This window comes from Zosterops lateralis (genome assembly GCF_965231275.1).
Source record: "Zosterops lateralis genome assembly, contig: SUPER_6_unloc_1, whole genome shotgun sequence".
NCBI lineage: Eukaryota > Metazoa > Chordata > Aves > Passeriformes > Zosteropidae > Zosterops > Zosterops lateralis.
In genome coordinates, this window is record NW_028154616.1 from 486,779 (window position 1) to 501,079 (window position 14,301).

At 37.7% G+C, this 14,301-nt stretch overlaps 1 protein-coding gene across 3 annotated transcripts in view; it reads right to left on the minus strand.

Moving 5' to 3' along the window:
- Window positions 1–5,287: 5,287 nt before the first annotated feature.
- Window positions 5,288–14,301, minus strand: part of LGR4 (leucine rich repeat containing G protein-coupled receptor 4) — a 75,926-nt gene continuing 66,912 nt past the window's right edge. For 2 of the 3 annotated variants that reach the window (XM_083885330.1, XM_083885332.1), the window contains exons 14-18: window positions 13,734–13,805; window positions 13,328–13,453; window positions 12,112–12,233; window positions 11,478–11,552; window positions 5,288–8,261 (exon numbers count right to left, since the gene is read on the minus strand). In XM_083885330.1, coding sequence (XP_083741456.1) covers window positions 6,985–8,261; window positions 11,478–11,552; window positions 12,112–12,233; window positions 13,328–13,453; window positions 13,734–13,805 — 1,672 coding nt within the window. In that variant the 3' untranslated portion in view covers window positions 5,288–6,984. The remainder of the gene's footprint in view (window positions 8,262–11,477; window positions 11,553–12,111; window positions 12,234–13,327; window positions 13,454–13,733; window positions 13,806–14,301) is intronic. The other variant, XM_083885331.1, reaches the window with a different exon arrangement.

Below are 14,301 nucleotides of genomic sequence, written 5' to 3' on the forward strand. Positions count from 1 at the left end.
CCTATCTCTCAGGATCATGTACTTCTCCCTCCCTCTTGCTCATTGGACCCTTTACTGACCCACAAAACCTTTCTAAAGTGGTAGACAAATATTTGGCCAAACAACTTGTGGTCTGAGCAAGCTAAAGCTCAGGGATGTATCAGACAACTGCTGAGGCCAAAACCAGGCAAGCAACAGAAATACACAGCCAGAAACTAAGAGGAAGAGGCAGAAGTGAGATGTAAGGGATTTGGGATGTCCCCCTTTCAGTGGTGGAGGTTCTGCATTTGGCTTACCATTTCACAAGGAACTGCAGTTTTGACAGGTTGGAGAAATAACATTATGTTTCCTGTAAGAAAAAAACAAATGTTATTGCATCACTGATCACCAGATGATCATACAGAACTGTTTTCCAGCAAGCTGAAAAACACAGAAAAAGGCCTGAATACATCTCTGATCTAAGCACCCCCAGAATATTGAATACATCACCATGCACCAAATTGATGCTCATAATGCTTAAATAACTCCATCCAGTTGTGGTACATTGTTGAGCTGATTATCACAAAATAAAGAATCAAGTATGATTAGGCACAGTATCTAACAATGTTGAAATAATTTAAATTGATGATTCAAGTATTGGAGACAACAGAATATCATTAGAATCTAAATTTCATGCCAAGTAAAGTTACAACAGGAAGAAAATTTCAAATTGGTCTGAATTCTTAGGATACAAGTTATACAATCCAATGCCTCAGCTTTGTTCAACACAAACCACCTACGGTTTTAGAGGAACTTTTGTATATGTGCTGTATTCAGTTAAGAAATAAAAGCAGCATGAAAGCTGTTCACTCCATGGCTACCCAAGCACTGTGAGCAAAGCTCCATGTCATGGCAAGCAGGAAAACATCAAGTATTTTAACATGCTGCAGACCAAGGTAATTTGAAGACATCTCAGGAAGGCTTGAAAACTTTCCCTGACCTTAAAGCCCATCTCGTAGTGAAGACTGACAACAGTCATAAATTTATAGAAAAAACTAAAAGCCCCATGTCTCAGTAAATTGAAAATTCTGAAACTCACTGCACTAGGCATCTCTCACTTCTAATGGAGGCCTACATCACCTGGAATGGCCAGAAACTATGAAATGGATGTCTCAAGGCAAGCAGCAATTTTGCCAAACACAAATATTTGTGTATTCCCTTCCTGTCCTATTATACAGAATATGAGAATTTCTCAGGATGCAGGAGCAGATATTGGGCAAATAGCTTATATTAACAAACCTTAGCATTGGGACAAGCTAGTAGAGTTTACACATCAAGACTGCCCATAGAGAGGCAAAAATTAGTTCACCCTTTGGGAAGTTAAACTATTGTTGCTGGAATGGCAGAAGCATTCCACCTTGTTGGCACCTAAGAGATGTGACAGCATGAAATAGTATTGGTACTATATCTCTTACCATTCTGCTAAACTAGTCAAGCCAGCTCCACAGCCACTGTGCCCTAGTTAACACAGGAAAGGCATGAGCCCAAATAATGTAACTTTTAAAAAGAGCACTGAAACAACAATCCTGCAGGTTCAGGTACACAACTCCTATGGCCACAGGAGTACTGACACGATAAATGCCATATTGCAAGAATGGCAAAACCTTAATTCTGTGAACTGAATGTCAGAAGCAGCTGTCCTGGCAATATTTACAGGCCAACACTGCTAAAACCCACAGGCAAAATCAAACTGCCACAACGAAGCACAGAAGTTGCCATAAACAACTAAATGTAGTGAATAAATATATACACACACCCGTATGGTTGACGCTAGTGTGAAAAATCATCCTAATTTCTCACTAAAGAAATTACAAAAACTGCATTCAGCCTTTCAGTGCTAGCTCACTGCCATAGACAATAGAATAAGCACTTCTGGAGCTATCTATCACCAGAGAGTAAAATTCAGAGTAAAAATAGCATGATGTGTTCACAGACCTATACTTTCTGTCTGCATGGTCATGCCAATCAGCAGGTCAACCACAATCAGCCTGAACAAATAAATGCTTGTGGCAAATTTCTCAGAAGTATTCCCAAATAACCACCCACAGTATTTAAAAAAAAAAACATTTTACACATAAAATATCAAGAAAGCAATTCCTTAGGTAAAAGACATAGAAAAGATTTATATTCTAGACATAAATCAACTACTCTGAATCACTAAACACCTTGATTTGCCAACTCTTGTTTATGAAATTGTTCAGTTTTAGAAATTCAACTGTAATCTGATGAACACAGTCTCTGAAAACACAAGAGCCAGCAAAAGGAAGCTTCTGAGTTCAACTTGATGAATACTAGTCAGATTTAATGAAAAGAATGAGATCAGATTGCTTGCAGATGTAATATCTAATTCCCCACCAGACATTAAGGAACACAAAGCATAAAATAATAACATGGAAAAAATTTTACTAAATTTAAGGAGAAACAGAGGCTTAGACATCAAGCTTTAAACTTGAAGAAAATATTATTTTACTTGCAACCTTGAAAAATATAGTTGAATACAAGTTTTCTTAAGTCTGATTTTCTAGCATAAAGAAAAATAGTGTGGGGGGCATGAGAGCAAGGGAGAAAGCTACTTGGCTCACACTCCATGTCAGAGCTCAAGGAACACCACCTATACTTGTCTACTGGCTATTTTTGTGCCTGAATGTGTAGTTCTGCTTGATTAGAGGCTGTGAAACCTGAGAAGTCCTGGATTGCTTCACTTTCCTTCATGGTATGATGTATTCTCATCCTTGCAGTATACTGTATACACTGCTAGTCCCAGCCCAGATTCTGCTGACTGCAGATGTGGAACCATCTGCTTTAAAGTGATAGGACCTTGAGATGAGACTCCCACTCAACCAAGCTGTTTTATGTTAGTTGGAGATCACAGGCCTCCTGCTTTTAAACAGCCTTCAATTATTTAGCTAGTTTATAGTTCTGCATAAAGTCTTTCTCTCTTTTAGAGCATCAGTTAGTAACAGATTTACTTGCTCCTTTTTGGGCTGGAATTTTCAGAACACAGGTTATGCTTTTGTTACTGGAAACCAGTGAGACACTTCATATTTCGTTACCCTCAAATCAAAATTAGTTCCCTATAGCAAACACCACAGTTACCACTAACTAGTATTTCTTACATAAAACCTAAACAATGTTACTTTATATTGGTGTAGTGCCATAAGTGCAACATACAAAATATGTCCATTCACCTTCCAAGTTCTTACAGTATACAACAATATAAAACAGTACTGAAAACAGCAATCTCTGCTATATTATCCCCTTTCATATTTCATTTCCTTATTTATTGAATCATCTTCAATCATCTTGAAGTCTAATGTTAAATCAGACTCTACACTCCAATATGTGAAAGATAATATTGAAAAAATTTGCTAAAAAATAAACTTAGGCTAACAGTAGAAAATCAAAAGTATTTCTGTAATTAAAAATTTAGAGTACATATAAAACAAACTCTCCATTGTGCTTTTAATTAAAAATATTACCCTGTAAATTTAAATGGAAGGCTTAAAATAGTAATCAAAGTGAAAAGAATTACTGAAGTATCTTTGTACAAGTTTGAAATTTCTGAGTAAATTCATAAATAAGCAGAATTTTCTACTGGGAATGAAAAAAAGGCGAAAGGCATCTAGATCAACAAGTTGCAAAGTAGTTGCATTATTTTTATAAGAGAGTGAAAAAGCTCAATTTCAAATGAAGAGCTCTGACCAGCATATTGCCACAGAGCAGGCTAACAGCCATCTGTAAGAAATTACACTTAATGGCGGGGGGGGGGGGGGGGGGGGGGGGGGGAAAGATAGGGAATACCTTTGGCAATTTTGTGACCATCTCCTTGCAAAAAAGATGCTTCCTCACAACAGCAGAAGATAAGAAAGAAAAACAACAACAAAATGCTCTCCTTGCCCTATGTTTTTTATTTAAAGTCAACAGCAAAGCTTTTTGACTGCTAAACCCAGCACTGGAGCTCAGTATGACAGGTGTGGAGAGGTCTAGAGGCAAGATATGTGACACTGCAACTGTAAGAACAGTTTCAGCTAGCTTTAGACTCTAGAAAATTGGAGGATTTCTTTTCTGTGGGCACCCCAGAAGGGTGTAACTTGTGGTTTCACTTGTTTCAGTCTCAAAACTGAAATTAGGAAACTTTACCTAGCTGAAAAGACTGCTGAGGTGACAGCTCACAAAGCCACTGGCACATAGGTAACGAAAATCCCACATGGTGCTAGCATAAAACAGCTTTAAGGCAAGCTGTCCCCATGTATTTGACATTGCTTTTAGAGCAGCAGCAAATTCTCACTGGATGAGAACATCTGAACATTCCACTGTGCCCTGGCCTGAGATCAGCAAAGACACAAGGAAAGTTGGCATTAAGTACCTGGCAGCTGGATTTATCTGGATTCTCCTTATGTGATCGTTCATGGGTGTCACACACTTGTTCAGGTTGAGAGAAGCAGGTTTTGCAGCACTGCTTCTCAACAGGCTGGTGTCAGTAGCTGCTGCCCATATTCTTTCCCCTCTACCAGCAGCAGACAGAACCAGCATGTGCTGGAAGACACTGGACTGATTGCATTAAAGAGTTAATTCCAAGTGTAACTGAACTCCAAAAACATACTGAGATACAGTGAAATACTAGATCTTCAAATGGATCACATCTGACCTTTTTAAACAGCATGGCAGCAAAGACTCACTTGTAAAAGGGAATAAATAAATCCGTACACGAAAACATTGAAAATACAACAGGCTTTCTGGAAGATACATGTTGAGATTTCCTTCCTTACTGATTATAAATGGCATCTGACATTTACAGTCCTTTTTGAGAAGCATTCTTACTACCTTTGACATGTTGGCCAGCAGAGGGAATGTGGAACAAGCTCTGACTCTTACACAATGATGGCTTAAAAAAATCCCCACGATTTTCAACATAAAAAGCATCAATATTTATAAAAGAAAATTATACTCTGTATGATTATTCAATACATACTAAAACCATTTTCACTCAAACACAATACATAACACCTTTAATCAAGAGATTGCTTCATATGAGGACTAACACTGCTAAAGGTTTTTAACATTTGGCATGCCAAGAGTCAGCATTTCAGCATTATTCTGAAATCATAAATCCACTTGTAAACTGGCAACTTTCTCATTTTTCTGGTACTTCTTTCCTGAAACTTTCACTACATGTAGCTAAGAGCAGATGAGACATAGTTTATACTCAATAATTCTACATGTGCACCGGTATCAACTTAAACTTTTGAAAAACAGAGACAAATAACCGTAAGTATTCATGTACTCTTTTATTTGCTTTCAGTGTAACATTCCATGCTAATTGCAGATGTAATATTCATGAGTGTAAATATAAGAATTAACAACTCTTGGATGATTTTCTTCCCTTTTTACACTTGAATATTTTGGCTTACAAAATTAACAGCATACGTAAATATTCCTCCCATACTTTGTACAAACTACATGATTTTGATATACAAGGATCCTGTTTTTATTATAGTGACAATATACAACCACGTTTATTTACAATGAAAAAAGTACATAAACCATATTTTAAACATTCTGCTACTGGCAGCCACTATTATTTAGGAGGTAGCTTTAATTAACAAAATGAACTGAAGCTACATTTCCCATCATGGGTTCTATCAAATAACTTACAATACAAAGATAAAAATTCATTGTATGAACAGTATATACAGTTTAATTCTCAAAACAGCAATCTAGCTTTAGATCTTAACAAGAATTTCTCCAGGGTAACTGGGATGGCAGTGGATTTACTCTTGATCTAGTGTATTGTCCAAAAACCTTACATATTTACTTAATCACACATTAATAACTTTGTATTGATCGTATTTCAAACTAAATATATAAAATTGATCACTGGTTGTACTTAAATCATTTGGGTCTCAGAACTTTAATGCTTTTAAAAAATTGCACTCATTTATGTGAAAATCAGTGACGTTGCACAGTGTACTTCACTGCCAGGAAAGTAATTTGAAAAATGCTTTCTTTTTTACTGCCAAATTGCCTTGCATTTTCCCTCCATCTCCTAAAATTTCAGTCTATCCATAGGTATTACTAGAGTGCTGTAACAGGCTGCAGCGTATTAGCCAGTCTTATTGCAAAGACATGAGCTGTGAACAGTGACAGCTCTGCCAACACCCCGATACATCAACATTCCTTCCAATAGTATGACTCGACTGCGTAATACTGAAGAAACTTGCTGTGGTTCACCTGAAGTAATGCATCATCACTGGAAAAATGTTTTTAACCCTATTATTCCTGACAGCTGTTAATATTCTCATTCCAATAAATCTACGGAGTATTGCAGATTACAAGTACTTTACTGCAACAAACTTTTTTGTTTTTTAATTGAACATTAGCTAAAATACAAAACAGACACAGTATTCTGATATTGCTGTCACAGTTACGTATGGGAGAATTAATCCCTTTTTTGGCCCTGCAATAAAATGCATCCTGAGATTCAATGCTGAACGTACTATACAAAGCTAGCAATACATTTTTTTTTTTGCTTAATTATAGAAAAGTCACATTTGAAAATAATTTCTATAATATTAAACAGCTGTCCTTTATATTATGCTTTTGCAGGAGGAAAAAAAAAAATCAACAGAACTTACCTCACCACCAGAAGAAGAAAAGTACAACTGCAATATGATGTGGAAACACACCATTAGCATGTAAAAACTGTATGAAGGAAACCACTATTGTGTGAAAAGAGTAAAAATATTGGGTAACAATTTTGGTTTACAAATTATTTACAGTCAGGGCAATTGATTTATTTGATTTTTTAAAAATGTATGGCTCAAGAAATTACTGCCCACTTCCCTTCTTTACAAATGACACTAAATAATGATTACAAAAGTGCTTCCTGCTTAAAAGGTCAAAACAGGCAACAGTCTGCGAAACATTATACCTCTTTATTGGAACAGCTGATGGCAGAAAGCCTTTTCAGTCTTTAATTCTTGGTATGTTGTAGGCATAACGAACCAAAGGGAAGCCTTTGCTTTGGTAGAAACATGCACGGCCACAGGCCTGCACTTGGTCCGAGCTGTCTGATACAAAGGAGTCGTCCTCATCCGCATAGTCAGAGTGGGCTGACTGGGTGCCACAGTCTGACCAGTAGCCATCTGGCCTTTGGCAAGGCACCACTGCCAGTGCAGGACAGCTGTGGGATTTTATTAAATGTTTACAGGGCACGGGCTTGGATAAAAGGAGTGATTCACAACATTCACACAGAGCAATGTTACCCTGCAAGTGGGTGTAAACGCCACAGTCGTAGTAAAAATCCTGTGTCACGCAGCCCCCTTGAGCACTGACAGCAATTGCTACTGCTCCATTCTTCCTGGTCAGATGGCGCCTGAGCAACTTCCAGTCTTCCTTGAACTTTGGGTTGAAGAATACGTACAGGACTGGATTCAGGCAAGCAGGCAGTGGGAAAAATATCAAAGTAACAGACTTCATGATTTCAGGGCTGATAGAAATTGCAGTGATCAATGGTGCAAATGAGAAAAACGCAACAGGACAGAAAAAGATGCAGTTCGTGAAGATTAGCCAAGCAACATGCTTAATCGTGCTGGACTGTGAGTTTTCAGAGAGATCGTCTTTTTCCAAGTTGCAATAGAGCTTAGTGTAGATAACAGCCATTAGCAAAAATGCTAATGAATTCAGTAGCACTAAAGTTACTGTGAAACCTAACAAAGGTGTTTCTCCAGTGGGGAAGGGCAAGCAAAGGGGTGATGCTGAGTACTCTGCTTTATAAAAAAGCGGTAAGCATCCCGCTACCAGAGCACACAGGAAAGCAAAAAATGCTGCAATTTGAAATTGTTTTTGGTGATTGCTTTTCCCCTTTTTAATAAACTCCTTTGCAGAGAAGCTCCGTTCAACAGCTGCCAACATCAGAAAAAAAATGGCACTTTCTGATGAAAAAACTGCAAGAAACCCAGCAATTCTGCAACCACTGCCAGTCTCCCACCATATGCCAAATTCAGCAAATCTTCCCCAAGATACAGCATCCAAGAAAGTTAAAATACCAGTATAGACTCCCATAAATAAGTTAGAGACAGAAATCAGGCTTATAAACATTTTGGAAGATGGCAATGTAGTACAGGATGCAAATATTGTTAACATGACAAGCAGGTTGAAGAACAAAGCAACGAAAAAAATAAACCAGACAGTAAGGCGAATCATCCAGCTGCCCAATAAGTATTCACAAGGCTTAAAAGCACCTAGAAGAAAACAAAAAACAAACAGAAGGACAACCAATTTAGGAAAAAGTTTTGCCTTAATAAGCAAGATTTTGAAAAGGTCTTAAAAGCATACACCTCATTAATTCATTAATAGAATATACAGCTGAACTACTAAATAGGTCAGTTGAAAGTAAATGATTCTGCTGAAGTTATTTACTAATTAATTATGCCTGAAATAATAATTACTGCAGTGACTGGTCACTTGAGAACATTCTGTATAAAAAAGCTAGCTAAACAAACTTAATAACCTTTTAGCTATTCAAAATAGCTTTTATTAGTGCCCCCTAAATACTTCTTTATTTTATGTAGATTTCTTACTTCATAAAAAAAAGGTTGGCAAAAAAATGTTAAAAGTGAGTGTTCACAATCCCTGTGTAAGGGAATAGAAATTTTTAGAAAGAGCATTTTCTCTCCAGAAATTATTCACAAACCTGCCTTCTGGAGTTACTTTTGGTCACAAGAAAACATCTGTAGAACAGCAGAGAAATTCAATTTAATCAGCTTTAACAGGGATAGGAATTTACCACAAGCTCTGTCCCCCAGCCTCGCCATTGAAAGGCACTGTGAGCTTGAAAAGTCATATGAGAAAATTATTCTTTTCTTCTTCTTTTGCCACTTAAAAGAGCTTACATAATAAAAAAGTCCTACAAACAAAATAATAGGAGATAAGGAGAAAAGGTCACTACTGTTGCTAACCCTTCTAATCCCCCTAACTGCTATTTATTCAATAGGGAAATCCTACCGATTTTAAGTAACAATTAGAAGAATTTCACCTCTCCTATCCCCATTAGGGGATAATTGTCCTAAGCACAATAGCTCAGGATCCCTCCCTGCAGCTGAGGACCACTCAGAAGAAAAAAACAGAGTCTAGGGAACTTCTCTGCCTCAGCTAGCTAAAAAAACTAACTAAAAAGCAAAAGAGAGGTCTCTCCCAACTGTCTGTGCTGCAGACAACAGCTGTCGGTGTGAGGGATGCAGGGGAGCAGGCGCAGATTCTAGTAACAAACTGTGCAGTTCTTCTTCCCTCCCTTTGCTCTCAGAACCAGTCTTAAAGGTGCAGAACTTAATATCCAGCATAAACACAACAGACAATCGGGGATACAAGCTTTATAAAGTCACTGCAGGACAGAGCTGAAGAAAAATGCCAAACTTCAAAGGCTGGAGCTTCTGAGCTGGAATCAGTCTGTTATCCTCGCTATGTGCAGCACATGCCTTTCCTTTAGGCAGGGGAAAGGTAAGGACAACCTATCCCTAACGTGGGCAGGACGTGGGCAGGAACAGAAATGCCAAGAATGATTAAATGCCAGTGCAAAAATCTCCCAAGGCCTAAAGCAACTTCCAGAAATTAACAAACTGACAAGCAAAAAAAAAAAAAAAAAAAAAAAAAAAAAAAAAACCACCACAACAAAACACAAAAAACTTTTTAGCAGGTATTGCCAAGTAAAACATCAATAATTAACTTTACCATACATTAATGTGACACAACAATACCTGTGCTAAGCTGACCTACTTAAAAATAAAAACAACTTCCTACTTATGAAACTTTAAAATGTCAGTTCTGTGCTTCCAAAAACCAACTTGAAGCCATTTTTCTAGTAGCTGTACTTTAGACAAATAAAAGCCACCACCCTTTCCTGTCTTTCTCCCAAAGTCTAGCTGCCTTTTGAGTTAAAAGTTAACATCCTCTCACACTGATATTCCCAACCCATGCTGGGAGGGGGCAAAATTCATCTCAGAAGGATCTTTCAGCAAACTTGAGCTACTTGAGCACCACTGTTCAGCAATTCATTCTTTAGGCAAAGTGGATCTACAGGCTGAGCAGTGATTCAGAAATTACATGGTGGGTGGAGTATCTTATGACCAGATGGCAGCATGACATAGAAACTTGTTAGTACGAGAGGGACTGGTGAAAAACAAGGCAAATTGTAAACTTGTAGAAGAAGCTCTTTCTTTTAGACCTACTACAGCATTTCTGGCATGAACAAAAAGAAAGAGCTAAACATTTTAGAAATTTAACCCATGTAACACACCATCTCAATTCTCATTCTGTAAACAGGAGATCAAAAGCAATTAAGCACCTTTAACAAATTAACTTTCAGATTTTGCACAATTACATTAATATATTTGACTTTCTGACTACAGGTTTTTTTTGGCTGTGATCAAGAAATCCTTGTGATATTCTGGATATTAAAGCCAGAGCTAGCTCAGAAGATAAACAGATTTTCATAACATAAAATAGTAGTTAGGAAAAGAGAAAGAAATAAGACTCGGAAAAATCCTGCTCATCCAGAAGTGACTTCATTGGAAGCACACTACATCTACATGTTCCTGTAGACAAAAGGGTACAAGATGTATGGAAGGAATCCTCTGGAGAGGCTGTGGCAAAGGCAAGAAAGCAACAGGCACCACATCAAGTCCTTAAGAAGCTGAGTGGAATGGTGTACAGAAGTTTGCAGCTTGAGGAAGAGAAACAGAAGGGCAGAAAACAAAGCTGCCTAGAATGAAAATATTCATTGCAAGATCAAAGACTGTCAACACCCCTGGATTGTTCAAGCCTGAATTGGAGTAAATCTTGGTATGCCAATAAGACTATTCACTGCACAAGTGTCTTTAAGCACTTTAAGATGCTACTGCTTACTCCAGCTAGTTCTAATAGCCCTCTGCTCAAAGTTAATGTGGCTACAGCAGGGCTGGGGAACAGATCACATGAGTGCTCCTTATCCTCTCTCCTGAAAAGACATCAGGCTTCATTAAAACCACCAACGTAGAGAGCAGTTTGAGTTAAGCTTTTAAAGCACAGGCTGTACTCTCACTGGAACAGATGAGCATCCATACAGTCTGCTTCACAGACATCTCCTTGGGAAAAATAAGACAGAATTAGAAAGCAGTGCATTAGGAGACTCCAAATATGAGCATTACAGTCTTGATTACTCTGCTTAGGGAAAGAAATTTTGGTATTTCTCCTAGCATAGTTCTCCAATTAAGGGCTATGTGTCTAAAGCCAAGTCAAAGCTTTGTGATTGCTCATCCAAAACAACACTTACATCAAAATCAAGTTTTACCAAAAGCATTGGAGAATTTAATCGTCTGTGTACAAAATGACTACCAGGAATGAAAGATGTAATTCTGCACTCAACTCTTTGCATAACACCACACCTGAAGTTCAGTGTGGCTAAAGCACATTATACGATTTACCTGTTGCCGGTGTACAGTGAATAATAGTCTGTCCCAATTCCTCATTTTTCACATTTCTTAGACTATCTGCATTAGCTGTAAAAGTGAAAAACATGTTAGTTATAGGAAAAAAAAATAAATGAAATGGCAGTGAAGCTGCTTAGGATGGAAATAGTTCAACAACACCTGAGTCTTTTGACAAGTGAAGTTGTTCTGGTTTGCCACGTAAGGTCAGATGCTCAGTGCAGAAATTGCTGCTCACAAGGCTTTGTAACAAAGCAACATTTTTGATCACTGGGGAAAGATCTATGGAGCCTGGAGTAGACAGTGGAAGGACAAGTCCTGTCTGAATAGAAAGGCTGGAACACTGAGAACAATTAAACCATGACGGAAGAAATACTTGCAGTTTGAATTTTTTTAATTACCTTTTTTTTTTCAGACAGGCAAGTCTTACAGTGTCCAGCATATCTTTCACATGTTTAGAAGGAACATGGCACTGCTGATTTGTAAGCAACTGCTAAGCACTTTTAGAGACTGCTTTTGTATCCCTATGAAGACTTATATTTTTTATATTCCCTTATTCAAAGGCAACATACACTGTTATTCTAGTCTGGTAAAAAACAATACTGCTGGTTAAGTACTATAAAACATTTACCCTTCTCATGATCTATCAAGGCACCTTGATCTTGGTGACTGGAATCTTCAGCATTCGAGTTTAGATAAGAATCACAACCCCAAAATGCACAGCACTGATAAGCATATGGAACAGAGAGTGACCTGGAATACAGGCAGAACAAGGAAGACCATTAAACTGTAACCAAAGATTACCACCTATTAAAAATATTTAAGTAACAGACTGAAGTGCTAAACTCAAATCTTTTTCTCACAGTGGCTGATAAAAACTGTTTCAAATTGGGTCAGGTATAACCATTTCTAATAAACTCTTGCACAGAGATAGAGGACGGGTGATGTATACAAGTGAGAAGTACAAAGATGATGTTATGATATTTAGTTTTCTACTATTCTTTCTACAAACCAAATTTTGATCAGGGCTAGTTTGTGGCATTGCTGTAGAAATTAAACTGAAAACTAATTAAGTAAGCTAAGAGTAACTTTTTAAGAAAGTTAATTCCCAGATGACCACAACCTTGTATTACATCTTTCCTTCTCACTCTTCATTCTGTGATATCAAAATAAGATTTCTACTTTTTGTGTGTTTGGCAGAAATGGTACATACTGTTATTCTGGCAGAGAAGAAGTACATCTTCACACAGAGTTCTAAGAAAACCACATAAACAATGAGGGAATAGCAGACCAGAATCTAATTTTTTTTCACCCAGGATTACAATATCAACTATCCTGAATTCTCTTCTTGAAAACATTTAAGAGGAACATCAGACTGCTTCTTCTTAATGTGCAGAAAGGTCTTTGTAAAATGGAAAACAGGTCATCACTGTCTGATCCATCTCTCATAAAAATCCATTACAGGTTTTCATTTGAATGATTATTTTATTCTTATCATTTGCCTCCACAAAAACATATATAAAGCATGGTGATTATGTAATCAAGACACCTGTGTGTCTGCTCCTGTTCTCCACACTGAGAAAGACAGATGTGCTCAGTTCAGTAACAAATGGGAAATCCACCCAAAGCACTACTGTCAAGTCAGATGATATTTTGCCTAAAAAGTTGTGGAGGAAAAACATAAAAAATCCTAAGAAAATTATCTGCAACTGGCTTCTATACCAGAACAGTCAGATGCCCTTTATATAGACCAATGCTGAGATACTACAGGACTTAGCAAAGTTTATCCATTTATAATTACATTGCTCAGTACAGCAAGCACTCTGTGGTGTTATTTACCAACATACCGGAGTTTTGCAAAGTTCTTTGCCGCCAAAGCTTCTTTCAGCTCAGAATTGCCTGTGAGTTTAAGCTGGTTTAGTCCACTCAATCCTTCAATTGGAACTGAACTAAGCTCATTGAAACTTAGGTCTCTGGAATGTAAATATTAAGACGGTGTTACGAAGTAAGTTTGAAGATCCTCTGGCATACTTTTCATTAAAGTAGGGAAGGACTTTATCATATGAAGCTGTAGTCTGGAAATGCCTCTCAGTGCAGCAGGAACTCTAAAGAAGTGTGCCCTGTGTATATTCAGCTAGCAAGAGCATTTCTGATTCACAGATATTAAACAAATGATAAATGCATAAAAATATTTATTATCTCAGCAGTGTAACGATAGAGAGAGGGGGTGACTACACAGAACAGCCTACTTACAGGTTAAGAAGAGCTCCAACAGTGATGAAAGCTCCCTTGTGGATCTGATGGATCCGATTTCTACTGAGGTCCCTGCAATGAAAGGAGATTATTTTGGCAGTTTCATCAAATGTAACAGCCACTTCACTGATGGAAAAAAAGCTAAGGTGACAAATATATCATGCCTTTATCAGAAAAGCAGAACATATCCCCTCTCTTCCCATTTAGCCAGGTGCAACAGAAGCCAAATTCCTTGATAAGGCAGCTGTATGTCATTTCATCTCATTGCCGAAGCAGAATCCATCTCCCACTCCTGCTCCCTTTCCCTTTCTTTCTGACACTACCAGCACAACCTGTGATCCCAAGGCAGAGGCTGGCTCTGGCATCACCTATTCCCAGCATGAAGGTGCCAGGATGACCACTTTGGTGACAACTGCATTGTAGCTGAAAATGTAGGCAGAGATGGGGAAGACAAGAAAAGAACAAGCAGAAGAGCATTTGCTTTGCTGGATTTCAAATCCAGCTCCAGGTCTGCTGGATTTGAAATGACTTATAATATTCTTCTTAAAATACCAATTTCTGGATTGTT